The sequence below is a fragment of the Saccostrea cucullata genome, unplaced genomic scaffold (genome assembly GCF_032062105.1).
Source record: "Saccostrea cucullata isolate Sc308-1 unplaced genomic scaffold, CSIRO_AGI_Scuc_v1 ctg1803, whole genome shotgun sequence".
NCBI lineage: Eukaryota > Metazoa > Mollusca > Bivalvia > Ostreida > Ostreidae > Saccostrea > Saccostrea cuccullata.
The window spans coordinates 14213-37820 of NW_026917940.1; the positions used below are offsets into that span (position 1 = coordinate 14213).

Consider the following 23608-nt stretch of genomic DNA (forward strand, 5'->3'; position numbering starts at 1 on the left):
CAAAAAACAAAGGAGATATAGCCATTTAAAGTTTCAGCCAATCAGATTGCAGCGCACGTGCATGCGCGTGATTTCATGAAATTTTTTCCATATCATGTTGTAGGATATCCTAATTCATGACAATGTTAAAAATTTCAAAGCATTTCGTCGGAAAACAAAAGAGATATTGAGATTTTTGTTTCAGCCAATCAGAGGAAGGCGCACGTGCATGCGCGTGAGTTCGTGCTAATTTGACAGTGTCATATTATTAACACTATTAATATATCCTTATGTAATGAGTTTCAAAGCATTTCATCAAAAAATGAAAAAGTTATAGCTATATTAAGTATTTCAGTCAATTCACTCATTTCACGCGCACGCACGTGCAGGCGTATGCGCGCAAAATGACCTTCGTTCCGCACACCTACACTACACACCTATTAACCCTAAAAAGGTTTTAGGTCAGTTGGGTGAACAGTTTCTGAGAAAAAAAACAAAAAAGTACCGGAGAACAAATAAGAAAAAAAATAATAATAATAACTTGCTAATTGTAACGGGGACCGTTACAGTGTTCCCCAAACGCTACACAACTCCCTTTTTTATTCCCTGTAAGCTTCATTAAATAAGACAAACTCTATGCATCTGAGATTTTAACAACATTTACAAAGAAGTGTACAAAAATCATTTAAACTTTAGCATTGCACGCGTGCACATGTGAATGCATTTGCGTCATGACCACATCATCTTGTCTACACAATCTATATTTTTAATACACTGAATATTAAAGTATTTAATCCAAAATTATTTAAAAAATACGCTCATACAAGTGTATGTTTGATTTTACTCATTTCACGTGCATGCACGTGCATACATGAGCATGGTGACCATACCTTCTTGTAGAAGTCCATTACATCTATCTAAGTTCTAAATTCCACGTTTGGGTGAAAACAAGTTAAAGCTGTTTAAAGTTTCAGCCAATCAAATTGCAGCACATGTACACGAACGTGTATGCATGTGCATAGTGAAATACCTACTTGCAGAAATTATATCTATCTATGTTCCAGATCCCATTTGGTTGAAAACCAAGGGAGTTATAGCTGTTTAAAGTTTAGCCAATCATATTGCAGCGCACGTGCATGCACGTGTTTTCAGGATAATTGCTTTATTTCATGTTGTAGGATATCCTAATGCATGACTATGTTCAAAATTTCAAAGGATTTCGTCAAAAAACAAGAAAGATTTGAGACTTTAGTTGCAGCCAATCAGAGCGCAGTGCACGTGCATGCGCGTGAGAAAGGCTATTTTCATCATTCATTTTATACTACTGATATATCCTCAATTATGAGTTTCAAAGCATTTCATCTAAAAATAGAACAGTTGTGGCTATATCTATTATATTTTTTCACATGTTGCAACGCTCTTGCAAGCACGTGCGCACAAAATGATTTCCGCAAATTTACATAACATGTCTACTAACCCTAAAAAGGTTTTACCTACATCGGACGAACAGTTTACAAGGTCATTCCTGGACAAAAAAGTTCCAGGAAGAAGAAGAAGAAGAAAAATAATAATAATAAGAAACAGAGTAAAAACAATATGTTCCCCAACTTCGTTTGGGGAACATAATAACTAGTGCTAATTGTAACGGGAACCGTTAAGATGTTCCCCAAAAACTTCTCGTGCCATATTCCCTCTAAGTTTCATTAAAGAAGGCAAAATCTATGCATTTAAGACGTAAACAACGTTTTTCCAAAAGTATACCAAGTATTTCAAATTTAAGCAATGCAGGCGTGCGCATGTGATTGCATGAGCATAATGACGAAATCAACTTGTCTACACTATTTTACTCATTTGCACGTGCACGCACGTGCATGATGACCATACCTTCTTGTAGGAGTCCATTATGTCTGTCATTGTTCTTAATCCCATCCTGTTTGGTTGAAAAACAAGGGAGTTATAGCCATTTAAAGTTTAAGCCAATCAGATTGCAGCGCACGTGCATGCGCGTATTTTAATGACAATTATTATACATCATATTGTATGACATCTTAAAGTATGCTTATGTTTTAAATTTCAAAGCATTTTGTAAAAAAACAGAAAAGATATTGAGATTTTTGTGTCAGCCAATCAGAGCAAAGCGCACGTGCACGCACATGCATGCATGTGAATGGTGACCATACCATCCTGTAGGAGTCCTTTATGTCTATCTATGTTGTAAATCTCATGCTGTTTGGTTGAAAACCAAGGGAGTTATACTCATTTAAAGTTTCAGCCAATCAGATTGCAGCGCACGCGCATGCGCGTGATTTCATGAAAAATTTTATATATCATATTGTAGTACATCCTAATGCATGTCTATGTTAGAAATTTCAAAGCATTTCATCATAAAACAAAAAAGATATTGAGATTTCTGTTTCAGCCCATCAGAGCAAAGCGCACGTGCAAGTTCATGCAAATTTGACCATGTCATCTTATCTACACAACTTATATATCTTTATATAATGAGTTTCAAAACATTTCATCAAAAAATATATAAGTTACAACCATATTTAATATATCAGTCATTTTACTCATCGCACGCGCCCGTTTGCATGGAATGCGCGCAAAATGACCTTTTCGGCACATTACACAACATGCCTACTAACCCTAAAAAGGTTTTAACTTAGTTTGGTGAAAAACAGTTTCTGAGAACTATACTTCCAAAAAAGTACCGGAGAAGAAATAAGAAGAAAAAAGAATAATAATAATAATAATAATAACTAGTGCTAATTGTAACGGGGACCGTTACAGATGTTCCCCAAACGCTCCCCAACTCCCTTTTGGAGCCATACTCCCTGGAGGCTTTATTAAATAGGACAAACTCTATACATTTAAGACTTTAACAACGTTTACCCAGAAGTGTACCAAGTTCATTCAAATTTAAGCATTGCACGCTTGCGCATGTGATGCATGTGCGTAATGACCATATCATCTTGTCTACACAATCTATATATTTTGATATACTAAATATTAAAGTATTTAATCCAAAAGTATGAAAAAATACGCTCATTCAAGTGTATTTTTTATTTTACTCCTTTCACGTGCACGCACGTGCATACATGAGCATGGTGTTTTTGCTTCCATTACATTTATCTATGTTCTAAATAATTTTTTGTAAACCTGGATTAATAGCTGTTTAAAGTTTAAGCCAATCAGATTTGTACACGCACGTGCATGCATTTTTTCATACCTTCTTTAATACATTAAATCTATATTCTAAATCCCACCCCGTTTGGTTGTAAACAAAAGTAATAGCTGTTTAAATTAAAATCTGATTGCAGCGCATGTACACGCACGTGCATGCATGTGCATGTGACCACACCTTCTTGTAGAAGTCCATTATATCTATCTCTGTTCAAAAACCTCGTTTGATTGTCAAAGTTAACTATTTAAAGTTTCAGCCAATCAGATTGCAGCGCACGTGCATGCACGTGTTTTTATGATAATTGCTATATATCATGTTGTAGGACATCCTAATGCATGGCTTTGTTAAAAATTTCAAAGGATTTCGTCAAAAAGCAAGAAAGATATTGAGACTTTAGTTTCAGCCAATTAGAGCGAAGCGCACGTGCATGCGCGTGAGATCTTGCTATTTTGATCATGTGATATTGTCTATGCTACTAATATATCCTTATATTATGAGTTTTAAAGCATTTCATCAAAAATGTAAAAAGTTAAGCCTATATCAATTAAATCGGTCATTTACGTTTGCACACACGCTCTTGCAAGCACGTGCGCGCAAAATGACCTTTGTTCCGCAAATCTACATAGTGCATACTGACCCTAAAAACATTTCACCTAAATCGGATGTGTAGTTTACAAGATCATTCGTGACAAAATTTTCCCGAGAAGAAAAATAATAATAATAATAATAAGAAACAGAGTCAATATGTTCCCCAACTGTCCGTTTGGTCTGAACATAATAAGAAACAGAGTGTAAACATTGTTCAACTTTTTGGGACAACATAATCTTAAGAAACAGAGTAACCACAATATGTTCCCAAATGGGGAACATAATAATAAGAAACAGAGTAAAAACATCCTTCCCCAACTTCGTAAAGGGGAACATAATTAAATTGAATAGACATGTAAGACTCCGTGGATTTAGCCCATGTTCACTGGGATATATCGTATCGGCATAAGAACGGTAATAAACATGGTAAATTGACAATAAGTAGTCGATATATCTAAATGTCCAGTTGAAGGCCACAACTAGTGTTTTCTTCTTTTGCAATAAGATTTTGGACAACTGTTGCTTCATATGAATACAAAAACAGGTCTGCAAATATTATGCAATTGGTACCCCATAGAATTCCGATAGATTGTTGAAAGACCTTGTCTATAAAAACCACATATATATTGTCAATTAAAAACCCAAGCATCTTTTTTATTTTAACCACAGAGTACTTGTGTCATAGTGTGCACAATCAGAATGTTTTTAACAAAATAATGTTGAAAATGATCGATTTTAGGTAAATAAATTTACGAGTTTCATTTTTATTGAAAAAAATTGTCAATGGTATCAGAAAGCCTGGACTTTTTCGTGCCAGAAATTGTTTTGTATAAAGTAAAAATGTCGTTTAAGTTTTTAAGCTGTTGATTTTTGTAATATCTTTTAATATATAAAGTTTACCAAAAGTTCCTTAGATACACACCACTTCTGAAACAATTGTTCATAATACTCCTGAAGTTTTTCCATCACGACTGTTAAAATGTTTGTGAGGAGTAAAAAAAGAGGCTTGGATAAACATTTACTTGAACCTGCTATGTATATTTGTAAGAATTTTTATTAAGCTTCGGAATTATATAGATAATTAGATATTGTAATTCAATTTGTTTTGGATGTTTGGAATATTAAAAGTATTCCAAACTGACATACGATTTTGAAGAATTTCCCCCTTAGAAAGATTAGAAGTTGGATTCCTACTTGTAGATCTACTTAAGGTACATCTATACTCTGATAAGATATTTAACTATTAATGACACAAATGTCTATTATTCCTATATACATTTGTCAAGTTTAAGTGCCGTTTTTGTCAAATTTTGCCCCGCAAGCCATGCTATAATTGTTTGCATTTTATTCAGCAGATACATTTCCTTTGGAAAATCATAAAAGTTGAGGAAAAATTTCATTTGAGGTAGCAGAGAGTTTATGAACTTTAAATCCAAGTTCCTCTAAAATACATTTTATATAATAAGCCTTACAAACAAAGACAATGTTGTTACCTGCTTTGCCAGCATTCATTTTCATCAATCAAATCTTAAGTCTTCAGGAATAATATAAAATACAGGAATTTTTTTCAATTAGCAAGTTTTCGTAAAGTAAGCGGTATTGAAAGTGCATGGGTACAGATTTGAGGTTAATATTTTCTGTATAATATTACTGATATATTTTAATAGCAATTCATGCAAAAATAAATTTAAAATCTTATTTCATTAAAAGTTATTAATTCTTCGAATTTTTACACGGGTTTGAAGGACACATCCATGCTCTTTCACAAATTTTAATTTTATTCTTAATTTTACTAATGAAAAATATTTCAACTATAATCCAAAAAATTCAGAGTAGAAATGTTCGAAAGCAAAATATAGACACAGTTTATTGTCAGTCCGTGCAGTTTTGGCGAGCAGACTTTAACAACTGAACGCTCCCGGTGAAGCGTAGACATCAACTATAACATAGTTCGTGTCCTGTTAATAAAAACTTTACGTTTCACGAGTGTGATCAATTTGCTTAACTCTGTACACAAGACCTGGCGCGGAATAACGTTACTTGTGAAGGGTTTTTGCTTTCTAACATTTCTACTCTGAATATAATTATTTTTCTGGATTAAAGTTTTAATATTTTTAATCATTTTTTCATTAATACAAAACAAGATTGCAACTTTTCCTAAAAGAATAAAATTAAAATTTGTCAGAGTGCAAGGATGTGTCGATCAAATCCATCCAAAAATTTGTAATTTCAATAACTTAAAGAAAATAACTTTAAGATGAGATAATTTTTAGCTCTACTGGTCAGAGACCAGAAGAGCTTATGTAGCAATGCCAGACAAAAATTTTAAAATGAAAATTTTAAATTTTTTTTGTTGTGGGTGCTTTTTACAGCCTATTTAAAAGTCAAAACAGAAAACATTAACTTGATACAACAATTTTTAACAAAATGACAGACGTTTTAGTACGGCACCCCTGTGAAATATGAAAAACAGATAAATTACAAAAACCAGTAAAATGCAACCCCACTCCAGTTGACCACTAAAAAAGTCAAATTTCTACATTTTATGACTTCTAGGTGATAGGTATATGTCTCTACTAATAATTAAGACTAAAAATTAAAATTCCCCATCAATTATGGGACAGTCAATACCATGATAAATACGACAATTTCAATAAAGTGTAAAATGAAAAGAAACCAAATTTAAGCTTAAAATCATATTTAAAATTTCAGCTACTATTTCACAGCATTAATAAGTTTTGTGTTATATTTCAAAATGTCAGATTAATGTATAGATAATAAAATGTGCCTTTATATCCATACAATCTTATTTACATTTTACTTATAGCATATGAGCATGACAACAAGTTGTATTAATTACATCAAGTGTATGTCAGAGTTGATTTATAGGGTTTTTTCCCTTTTCAATTAAAAGGTAATGAAATTGAGAAGATTTTTAAACCAATAAATGTTACAGTTACTTAAGATTTGAATAACAAGAACAGAAAAAAATGTTTATTAATTATAAACAGCACCCCAGTACTCCGAAGCTGAAACAACGTTGAAAATCAACATACCAACATTTCTCCAAGTTAAAAACTGTTTAGCATGCTAGGTTATAGCTAACACCCCCTATTCATACTTCAAATGAGATTACTGAACAATTCCCAAGTCATTAAGTTTATAAAATAAATGGTGTTGTTATTTAAATTAATCTATGCTGTAAATTGAAACAAAATGATCAATTGCAATTATACTGATCCACTGTGTTTCAAAGAACTACTAGTATCAAAGAATTCTGAACAGAATTTTTTATGAAAACTTACAAAAAAAAAAAATAAATTATCAGTTAGTAAGTCACTAAGTGTCATCTTTAAAAGTATTTCAAAATGTTTGGTCTTAACATTCTTGAACATTGATTTTTATTTATTTTTATAAATACATACACGTGCATGCATAGAATTACTTATTCGTGACAATGTGATTATACTCACATCACTTGTATCTAGGAATTTTGTTTGAGAATTTTTAGATGATCAACTAATTTTTAAAGTTTTCAAAAAGATTATTTTCATTGATTGCCGTATTATTTGCATAGTGTACGTTGTATTTCTATAGTGGTACTGACGTGTCTTTCCTAGCACTGACAGTCGTGATTTTTCTCACAGATAATATTAAAAATATGTCTTCACAAGTGTAATACAGCAAAATATACATTGCAATACTTCCTACACATTGTTTGGGGCTTTAAACGTCATTAACGAGTCAAATTTGCCACGAAGATTAACATACGAATTTCCTCTGTCCCAACTTCCGGTTAAGGGTACATGAGATTATCGAATGTTTTCAAGTATATTACGTAGGCAAACTTGAATGAAATCTCTTGATATCTGTAGTTTATACAATAAACCTGTGGAATATCACCCCTTTTTTCGCGTATTCGATCGTTAAAGCTGAAAAGGGCAGTTGATAAAAATTCAATTGCGCTTACTAACAATGCCTCATGAGATTTTCCCGGTAAAATGTTGATATACACTTAGTTCAAGGTCATAACTTTCAGAATATCCACCAATCAAAACATAGGAGAAGGCAGGGAAGGTGTCAAGATGCGTAATATAACATGATGTGCATCGGGGTCGAAATTCCTTGTGTTTACAAAACTGTGCGCGCGCAGCGCCACCTATACCGCTGGCATTGCTAGCTTATGCGATAGTAATGCGTCCGGCGTCCATCCGTCTGTCTGTCCGTCTGTCTGTAAACAATTTTTCAAAATGCTACCCCTCCTACAATTTTAGCCTGATTTCGATATTACTTGGCACACAAGTAGACTACACTAAGATACATAGAATAGTGCATCGGTTTTTAATTTCAATGAACGGTGTTGCCATGGTGACTAAAAATAGAATTTTCTGTGAAATTCCTTAAAAACGCTACTCCTTCTACAGTTTTGGTCTGATTTCAATATAACTTGGCACACAAGTAGACTATACTAAGATACATAAAATAGTGCATCAGTTTTTGATTTCGATGAACGGTGTTGCCATGGTTACTAAAAATAGAATTTTCTGTGAAATTCCTTAAAAACGCTACTCCTTCTACAGTTTAGGTCTGATTTCAATATAACTTGGCACACAAGTAGACTACACTAAGATACACAGAATAGTGCATTGGTTTTTGATTTCAATGAACGGTGTTGCCATGGTTACTAAAAGTAGAATTTTCTTGTAAAATTCCTTTAAAACGCTACTCCATCTAGTTTTAGTTTGATTTCAAAATAAGTTGGCACACAAGTAGTCTACACAAAGATATATAAAATAGTGCAATGGTTTTTGATAACTACAAACCAGTAGAGCTACAGTCTCGACAGAGACTTCTGGTTAAGTATATTTATATGAAATACTACAATGTATTAAAATATATAAGTCGTGATATTACATTGTATACAGAAAATTATCACTTCAAATCTTTATCCATGCACCTTTAAGAGAACGTTGCATTATTTAGAGGTTATTTTACCTGGAAGCACCGTGCAGTGATTAACGTTTGCCCCTGCTTTAATTAGCCCTTTGATTATGTCTTCATTTCCACGAATCAAAGCAAAGAATAGTAGAGATTCATTCATTAGTTTCATGCAGTTAGGGTCTGCTTTCTTTTCAAGAAGGTAATCGATTAGCGAATGACTTCCAAGCTTAACAGCGACACACAGTGGAGCAAGTCCACAGGGCGTTTTGATGTTCACATTTTCGTTGTTTTTTTCGATCAGTATCTTGATGATTTCACAGCATATGTTCGATTCACCTAATAAAAAAAGGAAATGTCACATTTTGTTTCAGTTTTACGGTAGAACATATGAATAACCGAAAATAGTCTATAATAATCGAAATACTGTATGCCTGATTTGAAATAAAAAAAAATTGCTGAAAAATTAAGCTCATTTTGAATTTTTTTTATCCATAGAAAGAGCCATGATTAAAAACCTGAAAATGTTTCACCCTCATACCACGCTACAAATGTATGGCACGATAGATGCCAAGTGACGCAGACGATGTAAGAAGTAAATATTAACCGACTACTAGTACTCATTTTCTAATTGAAAAATTCTCATTTGGCATATTTTTGTAATTAGAAATTAGATGTCTCCAATAACTATACAATAATAAAAATGCATGATTTTCATACTTATACGGACTAAAGATTTACCAAATACTAACATTTTTACAAATACATTCGTAAAACTATTATGATAAGCCAGATAAAATATTCAGTAAACCAACTTTTATTCGCGTGCGAGAAATTTTCGCCAGAGCCTCATCATCGCGAATATTTCTCGCCGCAAACGGGTCCGTAAAGTCTTTTTTCTATCAAAAAAAGTTCAAAACAAGAGATGTTTGTATAACACTTATGCCCCCTCCCTCAAAAGTGGATTTTTTGTAAGTCCAAAAGTACAGGACTTAACTCTGTCTAAAATGGTGCGATCCTACCCAAAACAGAACTTGACCTTGATATTCAGCTGAAAAATCTGTATATTAAATTTCATTTCATTATGTGCAACCTCTGCAAAGAAAATGAACGGAAACTGCAAATAAGTGGAATTTTTCTAAGTCCGAGGGGCATAACTGTCAAAAATGGTGCAATTGTACCCAAAACAGAACTTGATCTAGATATGCACCTGATAAACTTGTATACCAAATTTCATTCCAGTTTGTGCAACGATTGTGAAGAAAATGAACGGAAACTAAATGGACCGACATACAGACCGACCGACAGACAGCAGCAAAGCAATATGCCCTCCCTTCTTTTAAGGGGGGGGGGGGGCATAAAAAGGCTTGATCGCGAAAGTAAATCGTCGCGAACTACTTTATTTCCTGTAAATCGCTAAATAAAGTCGTCCCGAATAATAGTTGTTTTACAGTTCTTGGATTTATCCAAAAATAAAGTTTTTATTATTGTTCTTGATTGAGTCCTTTCAAACTTTTAAAATGTTCTTTCTGTGAAGACTTGAATCATACTGTTTGAGTACTTTTTGCTAGTTGATATCAGTTTAAATTATTCACAACATAATTTAGCGAATGAAATGAAAATTTCTATTTACATGTAGTAAGCTTGCAATTATACATGAAAAATTATACTTAGATCGTTATGTACATTTTCTTTGCTGTTCAGATAATTTCTGAGATCTTTTCTTTGTTAAAATCTGTAAAAGAAAATATTAAAGTTAGAGTCACAGTAATAATCTTAAATCAATAATTTTTTGACAAAATGCTTGTACGCATTGTAATTATCATATACTCTTAGTGGTTTTACGAATTTCCTCTTGTGATACTATTCCTCTATTAACTTACGTGTATATGCACTTGTTATAAAATTATTTTTGCTGACGATTGCAGGGTCGTTGTATCGAACATAGAACTTTCTAAATAACTTTACTTTAAACGAGACTGTAGATGTTCTTGTTTCATATTTAGAACACGCTCTTGCGTATCGAATCAACTGAAAAAATTCCGTTCGGCGAGGAAATACGATTCGTGAAACGAGCTTGGGGTGAAGTTAGCCCGAAAACAATTCAGATCTGTTGGATCCGTAGCGGACTGACAGAGAACGATCAGGATGGTCATATTGTAACTGCAACTGCCGACTCACGGAACAGCGAACTTTCAGATCTGTTAGCGAGGCATAGCTATGTGCTTAATTAGTTTATTTAATACTCAGAAGCAGAGAAGAAGATTTTCAAAGAATTAATGCATTTTCACTATATGATCTATAGAGCCCCGCCCTAACACCAGAACCCCTGACCCTGGGGCCATAAAATTCACAAATCTGGAAGAGGCACTCTTGCTCATCATAACTATGAGCTTAGTTATTTTATTTAATATCCAGAAGCAGAGAAGAAGATTTTCAAAGAAATAATGCATTTTCACTATATAATCAATAGAGCCCCACCCTAGCCCCAGAACCCCTGAACCAAGGTCATGAAGTTCACAATTTTGGTAGAGGACTCAATGCTCATTACATTCATGCTAACAGTTTGACTGCTTGATGTCCAGGAGTAAAGAAGATTTTTAAAGATTGCAATAATTTTAGTGGTTTTGGCCCCACCCCTCAACCCCCAGGGGGGCAGGGACCATGAAATTCACAATTTTTGTTTCCCTTTACCCATAGATGCTGTTTACCAAATTTGGTTGAAATTGGTTCAATGGTTTCAGAGAAGAAGCTGAAAATGTTCAAATTTTAACACACGACAGACGATGACATACGAAAACGGATAGCAATAGGTCACCTGAGAACCTAAAAATAGGTCTGCATTTGGTACGTGGAGCAATCGGTAACCATTAGAATTCCAATATATTATTTTCTCCATGGTCTCCAAAACAACATAGATATTGTCAATCAGACAAAGTTAATAAATATTTATGATCCATATAGAAAATGTAATAACGGTCCCTCATCCAAGCATACCTTTAGGGATGTGAAGGATGAGACATTCTATGTAATGATCCTGAGGCTCAAGAGGGTATCATATAGCATTTGTTTCCTTGTGTAGCGAAGCATAACTGAGAAGATCTCAATTCAAAGACTTAAAAATAGTGTGTCATGTGACTACACTCGGAACCCAACCCATACAAGAGGCCCAAGGGCCTTGAATCTTTCTTCTGATAAATTATACAATCTATCCTAAGACCTAAGATACAATTTGAATGAAATTTTCTTAGAACACAAGATGCATTAATTGACAAAGATTGATGATTCTAAGCCAATAAGTAGGTACTTGAGATATTCAAAAGTGGGTCACAGTGACCTACTTATTGGTCAACATTCTCCGAAAACCCAAGGTGCATCAACTGACAAAGTTTGACAATTCTAAGCCAATAAGTACCCTCTTAAATATAGCCATAAAATGTCAAAAGTAGGTCACAGTGACCTACTTTTAGGTCGACATTTTCCGAAAAAACCAAGATGCATCTACTGACAAAGTTTGATGATTCTAAGTCAATCAGTACCTGAGATATTCAAAAGTAGGTCACAGCGACCTACTTTTTGGTCAACATGCTCCGAAAACCTAAGATGCATCAAATGACAAAATTTAATGATTCTACGTAAACCAAATAGTAACTGAGATACATAAAAAATTTCCATAAATTGTCAAAAGAAGGTCACTGTGACCTACCTTTTGGTTGACATTCTCCGAAAACCCAAGATGCATCTACTGACACATTTTGTCAATTCTAAGCCAATAAGTAACTTAGAATAATTAAATATAGCCATAAAATGTCAAAAGTAGGTCACAGTGACCTACTTTTAGGTCGACATTTTCCGAAAACCCAAGATGCATCAACTTACAAATTTTGATGATTCTAAGCCAATAAGTACCCGAGATACTTAAATCTAGCCATAAAATGTCGAAAGTAGGTCACAGTGACCTACTTTTTGGTCGACAGTTTCTGATGACCAAAGATGCATCAACTGACAAAATTTAATGATCATAGGTTAAATAGTATTCAAAATAGGCCTTTTAAACAATTTGAAAACAAATGCCAGCAAAATTCAAAAAGTAGGTCACAGTGACCTACTTTTTCAATTATATGTTTTAAGGTCCCAAGATGCATCAACTTAGAAGATTTGGTGATTCTAAACCTCTCAGGGTCTGAAATAATGGGATTAAATGTTTTAAAAAGAATTAGTCATAAAGTTCAAAAAGTAGGTCACGGTGCCCACACTGTGACCTACTTTTGAGTTAACATGATGTGAAGTCCTAAGATGCATCAACTTACAAGATTTGATGATTCTAGTCCTTATAGTAAGTAAAATATTAACATTTTTATTAATTGTAAATTTAGGTCAACTTTGAAGTGACCTTGAGACCACGCCCTTTGCCCCAGGGTCATACCTTGAACAATTTTTCATCTTTGACATATCCTGATCCCTGTATGTAAGTTTGGTGAAAATCTGCCTGGTGGTTCTGGAGAAGAAGAATTTTTAGCAACCAGTACTTTTGGTTTTGTTTTCCTGATTATCTCCCCTTCTTTAAGGGTCCCAACCCTTATTTTAGTACAAAGGGTAGCCCTTGGCCCTGTGACAAATTTGACACTGATTGGCCAAGGGGTTCTTGAGTTATGGCCCATATTCTAAAAAGTTAACGCACACCGCACAAATGGCCATAGCATTAGCTCTTTGAGCCTTTGGCTCAGAAGAGCTAATAAAAGCGACTGTCCACGTGTGGATATCATAATTTACAGAATTTGTGACAACCCACAAAAAGGGTTGGGAAAATCAAAACATGAAAGTCTGTTAAATATGGGTGGGTATATGATACCCTCTTGAGCCTCAGGCTCATTACATAGAATGTCTCTCATCCTTCACATCCCTAAAGGTATGCTTGGATGAGGGACCATTCTATTACATATCGCCTTTCGGCTCTACGATGGTATCATATTGCATATTCAAAGTGTTGTCACAAAATAACAAACACAACAAGAAATATTTTATAAACACATTGAATGTTTAATCAAATGAAATGATATCAGCCATTTATTTACACAAAAAAGAAAAACTTCACTTGAATCACTGTCTTTTCATATTATTGTCCAACACACTTTTCGCAAAGGAATTCTGCACAGGAAGTTCTTTCAAATAATGCGCATGGAAAGTTTTTGCAGAGGTCCAGTTAGCTAAATCCATGATTTCCTTCATGGAGGTGCAAGCGTTATATGCCAGGGATGCTGCTGTTCCCCTAAAGGAATGAGCGGTAAAGGTATCAATTCCAGAGGAAAGTAAAACTTCTTTCAATCATCTAGCTAGTGTACAAGTTGTCACTTTCAAATAAGTTTTGTATGCTATAAATAAACAAGAGGCCCATGGGCCACATCGCTCACCTGAGCACTGTGGCTAGGAAAAGTAGAAATTGGTTAATTATTGAAAAATTCAAATCCAAAAGTAGTTCCATGACCAACCATGGCTTTGCTATTCTTGAGAAGATGATTTTTAAAGAATTTTTCCTATATATTTCTATGTAAAACTTTGGTCAGCCATTGTGGTCCCGCCCTACCCCCGGGGATCATGATTTGAACAAACTTGAATCTACACTACCAGAGGATGCTTCCATATAAATATGAATAATTATGGCTTTGCTATTCTTGAGAAGAAGATTTTTAAAGAATTTTCCTATATATCTCTATGTAAAACTTTGGTCGGCCATTTTGGCCCCGCCTTCCCCCCGGGGGTCATGATTTGAACAAACTTGAATCTACACTACCTGAGGATGCTTCCACATAAGTTTCATCTTTCCTGGCCCAGTGGTTCTTGAGAAGAAGATTTTTAAGACATACCACCAAATTTTCATTAATTCCCAATTATCTCCCCTTGAATGAGGGCTTGGCCCTTCATTTGAACAAACTTGAATCCCCTTTACCCAAGGATGCTTTGTGGCAAGTTTGGTTGAAATTGGCCCAGCGGTTCTTGAGAAGAAGTCGAAAATGTGAAAAGTTGACAGACGGAGACAGACAGACAGACGCACAGACGGACGACGGACAAAATGTGATCAGAAAAGCTCACTTGAGCTTTCAGCTCAGGTGAGCTAAAAAGGACTTTTGCGTACATCCTTTGTTATCTTTAAATATTCTGTTAAAGTATCAAGAACACAAAGTTCTTTTTCATCATATTTATGGAATGTGACTGAAGGCAATACAATACCTGGCCTTGAAGTTTTCATAAGAGTATGAATTTGAGACACAATTTTATCATTGTAAATTTTCATATAATCTAAATTCAAAGCTGAGAGACTTTGTGCTCTTGCAGCAGTAGTTCGTGCACAAAGTGCTACTAATTTTAGTGTCAACATTTTGAGATTCAATGTTTGAACTGGATAAAGGCCGCTTAAGAAATGCAAAACTTTTGAGACATCCCATGTCATTTTACATTTAGGTACAGGGGGATTTAAATTATAATATCCCTTTAATAAATTTGGAATCAGAATCTGGTTATTTACCCATTTCACATTGAAAAATGAAAGGGTTTGTAAAAGCATAGCTTTATTTGAATTTATTACTGAATATGAACATTTTTGTTTCATTAAATGTGCCAGATATTTGACAACATTCACCTCAGACGGTTGATACGGATTAACTTTCCATTTACCACACCAAAAAACCCATTTTTGCCAAGCATATTGATATTGTTTATTGGTGGTTGGTCTAAGGGCTGCATTAATAATTGAGCATTCAAATTCTGGAATTCACTGACTCTCAAGGTGTTTCCTGATAGAACACAGGCCATCAAGGACATTTTCCTTACCATGGGATGAAACTCTCCAGTATGCGGCATGATCAAGAGATCCTTGCGCCCTGGTAACCTGGCAGGAACAGAAATTAAAGATGAAATTAACATTGGAAACCAACTTGGAGTTCTCCATAAAGAAATGATTGCAATAGCCTCCTCTACTTTATCTGAAATGATTTTATTTCTTATTTTCCCTATTAATCTGAAGGGAGGAAAAATATATGGTTTTAAATTGGTCCAATTCTGGGAAAAAGCATCAGTATCGGCAGCATCTGGATCAAATACCAAAGAAATGAAATTGCTTAACTGTGCATTAAGTCTTGAAGCAAACAAATCAATGTCAGGAAAGAAAAAATGATGACAAATTCGAATAAAAATATCGGATTTTAACATCTATTCTTTAGAATCTGAGAATTGTCTTGAAAGAAAATCTGCTTTAACATTTTCCACTCCTGGAATGTTTAGCTGAAATAATATTTTTGTCTAAACACCAGTTCCAAATTTGAATAGCAACAGAATCAAGGGATTCAGAAGTCATTCCCCCCATGGAATAAATATAAGCAACTGCAGTAGTATTATCAGATTTAATACCAACGTGACAGTTTGAATAGCTTGCAAAAAGAGCTCTGAGTGCAAACTGAATAGCTCTAAGTTCCAATTCATTAATATGCATCTTAGATTCTAAAACAGACCAACGGCCTCCAGTAGACATCCTCAAAACTTGCTCCCCAACCTTGAAGTGATGCATTAGTTTCATCCCTGCTGTCAACTGATGGGTTGCGAATTAATTTCCCATTGAGATTTTTAATATTATGTGACCACCACGTTATTTCCTGAACACTATTTTCTGAAATAACCATTTCCGATTCATAATCTATAGAATTTTTAAGACTATTTATTTTGTCTCTTTCCAAATTTCTATAATGCAAAGGTCCAACAAATATAGCATTGAATGCATGAACAGTAAGACCAATCAAGGATGCAAATTTACGAATTGGAACAATTTGCTCGTGTAAAGTCTCTAAATATAATGTCATAATTTTTGATACCTTTTCATCAGTAAGAATGACCTTAAATTCCACAGAATCAATGATAAGGCCAAAAAATTTTATTCTTTGAGTGGGGCCCCGTGGGGATCCGGGTAAGAATAGGTCCTCAGTACCCCCTTGCTTGTCGTAAAAGGCGACTAAATGGGGCGTCCTTCGGAAGAGACTGTATAAATCGCGGCCCCGTGTCACAGCAGGTGTGGCACGATAAAGATCATTCCCTGCTCAAAGGCCGTAAGTGCCGAGCATAGGCCTAAATTTGCAGCCCTTCACCGGCAATGGTGACGTCTCCATATCAGTGAAATATTCTGGAGAGGTACGTTAAACAGTATACAATCAATCAATCATCTTTGAGTGGGTATCATTACTGACTCACTGACTTCTTGCGATTGATTGAGAAACCAAGATTGTCCAACTCATTTGTCACTATACCAGTTTCTCTCTTACATTTCTCAAAACATGTATTAACAATGAGAGAATCATCAATATAGTAACAACATTTAATATTCATAGATCTGAAGGCTGCAAAAACTGGTTTCAAAACTTTAGTAAAAATTCTTGGCGCAGAGGCCAGACCAAAAGGAAGAACAGTAAATCTATACAAACTGTCATTCAATAAAAAGCCAAATATTTCCTGAAATCTGGATGGATACTTATACTGAAATAAGCATCTTTAAGATCGATTGATGTCAAATAATCATATTTTTCAATTAGTTCCAAAGCAAAATGCAGATTTTCTTGCTTAAAATGTTGGTTTTCAATAAATTCATTAAGACTCTTTAGATTTATAATTGGTCTCCGACTTCCATCTTTCTTTGATACTAAAAAAATGTTAGAAATATATTCATCTGATGGATTGTAAACTTTTTCAATGGCACCCTTTGCTAATAACTGTTCTACTTCATTCTGAACCAGTTTTGAATCATTTTCATTAAAGGAGATTCCTTTTGGAATAAAAGATTGTTTTGGTTCCTCAATGAAATCAATTTTATAGCCTTCAACTGTGCTTAAAATCCATTTATCATTTGTAAAATTCTTCCAATAGTCAATGTTAAGCTTTCTCACCTTAACTATCTCTTCTGACTGTTTCTCTGATAATAACTTTAATTTGCTGCTGGGAATAGCTCTGTCCTCCTCTCTTGTAGCTCTTGCCTCCTCGAGGTCTGTATTGGTACCCTCTGTTTGGATACGTATAACCTTGACCGTACTGATATGTTTGGTTGTGCTGCTGGAAATTTCCAGCAGCATCCCTGTAGTTTAAAGGAGCTCTGTTTCTGTATGCAGAGTAGTTTCCACCTTGCCCCCTGTTAGAGCTAAGGGGATACTTATTTTTGTCACCTATGTCTTTAAGTTTCGACATACAACTGTCACCACACAGATTTTCAGAAATAGGGACATCAGAACTACATATCTTTCTGTACCTAGGATTCAAGTGATTTCTGATCTCATGTCGTCTTTTCATTGACAAATTGTAAAACCCATAACCAAGAAGACTGATTGAATCAGACAACATTGCTTTTGTTTTTTGATTGTCGATTTCTTTATTATTTGCTAATTGATCTGCTAAATTGACAATAGATACTAAACCCTGAGCCAGAGACTTCTGTATCTCTTGAAAAGACAAATCAGAAGAATGAGCTTGTTTTCCGAGAACATCCCATATTTCCTTGTTTACCCGTGGAACTTTAAACAAAGTGCAATTTTCTGGTCTATTATATTTTTTTACCAATATCATTCATGGTTTCTTTTGAAAATTTTACAGAGAGAGCAGCGTTAACTGCTTTGGCTAGACCAGACCCAATTTTAGGGCCGGTAACCTCATCTAGATTTAGCTTTGGAATATTCCACGATGAATCATCATCTAAAGGTTTCTCAATTTCAACCGACTCAAAAGCATTCTGAAAAGCAACTTGAGGATCTACCCCAGGCAATGAAGGACTAGGGGGATTATCCAAATAGCTAAAATGGAAATCGTTTAAAGTCTCTTCATTATCAAAAAAATTTGATTCACCCTGATCTAAACTTAATATAGGTCTAGAAACAGTTGCACTGGGCAGACCAGTATTAACCGTGTCATGTCCCATATTGGGCGCCATACTTTGCCAATTTTGACCTACATGTACATCCGAAATTTTCTTAACAGACTCGGAAAGAGTAAAAATTGATTGCAATATAGTATCAATTCCTAGTGCAGATTTTAATTCGTTGATGTCTAAACAGGTAACATTTCCTGTTGATTTTTTTCGTGATACGTCTTTGTTTAGACGGTTTAACAGTGTTTACACCGGGCTCTATGGCCGACTTTCTCTTTTTATTGCCACGTGTTTTACACTGTGACTGTTTATCAGACCTAGTCTGCATTTTTCCAGTTTCATTATCAAAAATCTCTTCATCACTGTTTCCCCCCAGCGAGAGGACATCGTCTCTGTCGTCCAAATCCGACATTATCAATATAAGACAAAAACACGTGTTTAAACAGGTATTAGAAAAAAACACCTATTTAAAAGTAAAACGACCAGAACAGCGTTCTTGGTAAGATTACAAACAATTAAGTCACTTTATTATTTTTTCTCTGGACTTCGTCCTAGAGACGTATAGACTTAAAACGTTAAATATAAAACCCAACACACGAATACAAACGTGCGTATTTGTTATGCTCGCTCAAGAAAAAAGATGATATCCACACGTGGACAGTCGCTTTTATATGGGTTGGGTTCCGAGTGTAGTCACATGACACACTATTTTTAAGTCTTTGAATTGAGATCTTCTCAGTTATGCTTCGCTACACAAGGAAACAAATGCTATATGATATCCTCGTAGATCCGAAAGGCGATATGTAATGTAATGTCTATGTCTGAGTTGGATATACCCAAAAGAACATTGTAACTATTCTTTTTGTGAGACAGTCAGTTAAAATAAGCATCGAATCCAGCGCCAAAGAAAACCTAATGTACAATGTACGAGGTGGTCGAATGCCAGATTATTCGATGATGCTCTTAGATTACGATTTGCGATTTTTGAACTTAACAAGAAGAAAAACAAGAAAAACCCTGATAATTCGGTTTGTATACTGCACTCGCCGAGTAAATTGATGTCGTGTAAAACACTGGACAGTGAATAATTATTTGGAAAAGTTCATTTTCAGCGATGAAACTGCGAGTGTGATTGATCAGAAGAAGCGATATTACATGTGAAAAAGACTGGACGAAAAATGGCGACCTGAGTGCCTCGGCGACCGTGAAAAAAGTGTTTTTGACGATTTTGGTGTGTGCAATACTCATGAAGAGTCAGACAATTTACAGATGTCGTTACCAGTTCACACCTCTAACACAACGAAATTATGGAAAACCGGAAACAAAATTTCAAGTTTGACGATTTATGACAGACTTATACCATGGTACTGAATATCGAGACGCCATTATTTTCCCTTGGGGGGGGGGGGGGGGGCAGCAATTTTAAGACCTATTCTCCACACCCAAGGGCATTTAAAAAACTTTTTTGTTTCATCCACTACAACTTTTCGGGACCTCGATTTATACGATCTGGTCCGAAGGGCCAGTTTTCTTGTCTTGCAGCGGGAATCGAAACCAAAAGGAAAGGATTTAAGGATCAACTCATTACTCCGCAACTCTAGAGTACACGATCTTACCACTGCGCCACACAGGTGACTAACACCTTTATTCAATATTGTGAAAAATATGTTAATCAGAAAATAAGAATGACTTATCTCTTCAGAATAGATGTAACTGAATGTAGTAAGGGAGGATACCTTTTCTTTGCCCGAGAACGGCTTCATTTCTCCAGAGGTTGTTTCCATAGGTGTACGTTTTGTGGTGTCCTCAGCTAAATTTGTCCTTTGCTCCAACTCCACTTTACTCTTAGCAAACTCGAAATGATCAATAATGAGTCGTGTAGATTGCGAATTCGCTGTTAAAATTGTAAAATGTTCGGTTTTTGATATAATGCTTTTCAACAATACCTCTTAATTTTCATGCGACAGATATGAAGAAAAACACATACTTGTTTTTTATATTTCAATTTAAATTCAAAAATAATTTATACGACATAAAAATATTAATCTCTTCAACTTTGCTATTCAGTGTTACAGATGAATAGGAGCTAACAGAAATTTAAAATGAGTTTACTCACGCAGACAGCAGTACTGCTCATCATAAAATACCTTTTCTGAAATCAGTAGTGAAAGCTATAAAATAATGTTCTGTAAATTCACCGTAATGTCTTAGTCTTAACTTTGCAGACCAAACACTGAACGCCATAGCATTTTTTTAAAATACAAAATAGTCTACTCCCTAACTACATGTAAATATTTAACTATTAGTCTTAAAAAACTTATTTTTGACATGTAAATGTGATTTGTCACTAACTTATTGTTTAAATGTAAACTTATATAACTATGCCTACCACAAAACAATTTAATGACGGAAATGCCCTCATTGCTTTTGACAGACGTATCTGCGCCAGCTTCTATCAAAGCATAGGTAACAGAAGGATTCCGATATAGGGAAAGCACTAAAGGAGGTTCACCCCCTTCTTTGTATTTGTTGGGATCTGCTCCTTTACTCAGCATATCTTGTATAATAGCGTCTGTATTCGTATAATCCATAACTAATTGAAGTGGATATCTGCCATCGCTTAATGGCTCATTTAGGGGAAAATTTGCTTCAATTATAAGCGAGAGTATACGAAGCTGATTTTCACCGAGGTTTTCTACAAAGAAAATAGATAAATAAAGAATATATTTTCTTTAAAATTATTTTTTAATGCATTACTACTAAAAATTCTCCATCCACAAAATCAAGTCGCCATACACCAATATTTTCCCCTCAAATCTCGAAAATTTGACCCCATGTAAATTTTGATTTAACGGTATACATGTATCTTTTCATGTTTACATCACCTATTTCATCATTCAGACAGCAAGCTTCAAATGTCGTCATCTTGTTCCTTCCAATGTGACACACATCTGCCCCTGCCTCAACTAACGCACTCGCAACATCATCCATACCCGGCGTCTGTATTGCCTGTATTAAGACAGAGTCCTGGCCTGGTGTGGCGAGATTCGGGTCAGCTTCATTCAGAAGAAGTTGCAGTAAAATTGATGTTAATTTTTCTATTAGATCTTCTCTAGGTTCCATTTCATCCCGAAAGGAAGAATAAGTGGACTTCAATTGTTTAAAAACACGTTCAAGAAGGGAAGTCCCTCCTTTGTCCAACACATTCGCAGAAGCGCCATTTTCCAGCAACATATTTACAACACTTGTTTCTCTCGCTGAATCTGGGTGCATGAATAATCATATTTTGGTTATACCATTACATGTATTTTATAAATTGTTTTAATAACCATGTTGTAATTAAAAATGAAATTATAGAATGTTATATTTTGAAAGATATACCTAAAGGAAAAAAGGCAAAGATTGGCGCTTCACCATTCGTCTCGCATTTGTTGACGTCATACCCAGCTTTAATTAACATTTTAGCTGTTTCAAAGTCCCCTTGCATGCAAGCAAAATGTAATGTAGACTCTGAGGTGGTTGGAAGGACAACATTCACATTAGCCCCGTAATTCAAAAGACAACTTATAAGGCTTTTGTCTTCATGTCGATCGTTGCTCGTAGGAAATTCAGCGGGAGACATTTGCATCATTAGAATTAGCAGAGGTGTTAATCTGTCATCGTTCATCACGTTCACATCTGCCCCCGCTGTGCACAATTGTGTAATCATGACTTTATAGTTGTCCAAAAAAGCAACTGCAAAATAAAATTGTACATAATTATTCAGTTAAACAAACAAGAGACTAATGGGTCCTGAATATCCAACCATGAAGCATAATTATGATGACTAGTGCTCTCCCGTGCTAATACCTTCGTTAATCTTCTAACGGAAGGATACGTCAGTTTCGTATTATCACTTAGAATACATACATCTTGTCTTTCATCTTCAGATTACATACATATACATATGCTTATACATGTATATACAAAATTATGTAAAACAAAAAGAAAAAGTCATTTTCTTTGCTACATTCCCCTGCCGTACCGTCAATCTCTGAAAAACAACCTTGACTGTTCTACCCCTTTCCACAAACATTCATAACAAGTAAACGGAGATGTCTTATCTCTCAATATTTTAATTGATAAGAAACGATTTATTTTAGCATTAAATTTTTAGAACTCGTAAAATTTTTTATTCGAGCGTACCGGGAAGTTCTGAGAATATCTGGGACCAGTTTCACAAAGCTTTTTTAAACTTTTATGTAAAAAGACAAACCCCTTTGATTTCGTTGTTTCTGCAAGCCTTGAATGTATTGGGTAGATTTTTTGGCGATTTACAGTTGATAACCCTGATTCAGAGTATTGTATTAAAAGTAAAAGTACATTTTAAGATCGTTTCTCTTTCAGAAAAGATTAATCATCTGAATTTTATTTCTAAAAGTTCCCACTGTGCCTATTACTATTAATCAACAGAAAAACTACTAGTATATCAATTGACCATAACATTAAACACGTGTCACAATATGTCCTTGTTTCCTGCAAATGATTCATGGGTCTCCTAGTTAAAGCGATGCGTAAAAAGAATGATCTACGAGTGAATATTTCAGTGAACAAAGCCGTTGTAATTTAAATTACCTGTACATAGAATACGTTTAAGAATTGTAAAAGTATTTAGTTTTATCAGATACATGCATATCCTTCTGTTTCAATAAGATCTATTTACATTGATTTGAAATTGATATCTTTGCACACTTCTCCGCCACACCCTCTAGCTGGCTAAATAAGCTATCTGATTGGCTGAGGTTCAAAACTGCGTCTCGAATTTCTACCTTGAATGTTGCAATACCTTAAATTTTGTTTAAATGCAATCTGCATTTCAAACTCTGAAATAACATATTCTTATCCATTCATTAAGGTGAAGGTATTCATTTAAGCTAAGCCACAAACTGCGTGTAACTATGCTGTTTTATCGCAGGAAACAAGATACTTTTATTTTCAGAATATTTATGCTATAAAACATATTATAGTAAGGTAATTTATTTTTAATG

General features: G+C 34.6%; 1 protein-coding gene across 1 annotated transcript in view; it reads right to left on the minus strand.

Annotated features, from left to right (window-relative positions):
- LOC134265031 (poly [ADP-ribose] polymerase tankyrase-like) overlaps positions 1 to 23608 on the minus strand; it is a 39980-nt gene that overhangs the window by 12103 nt on the left and 4269 nt on the right. The window contains exons 3-9 of the mRNA XM_062747310.1: positions 21963 to 22316; positions 21467 to 21844; positions 20971 to 21276; positions 20698 to 20733; positions 20318 to 20475; positions 10376 to 10424; positions 8747 to 9028 (exon numbers count right to left, since the gene is read on the minus strand). Coding sequence (XP_062603294.1) covers positions 8747 to 9028; positions 10376 to 10424; positions 20318 to 20475; positions 20698 to 20733; positions 20971 to 21276; positions 21467 to 21844; positions 21963 to 22316 — 1563 coding nt within the window. The remainder of the gene's footprint in view (positions 1 to 8746; positions 9029 to 10375; positions 10425 to 20317; positions 20476 to 20697; positions 20734 to 20970; positions 21277 to 21466; positions 21845 to 21962; positions 22317 to 23608) is intronic.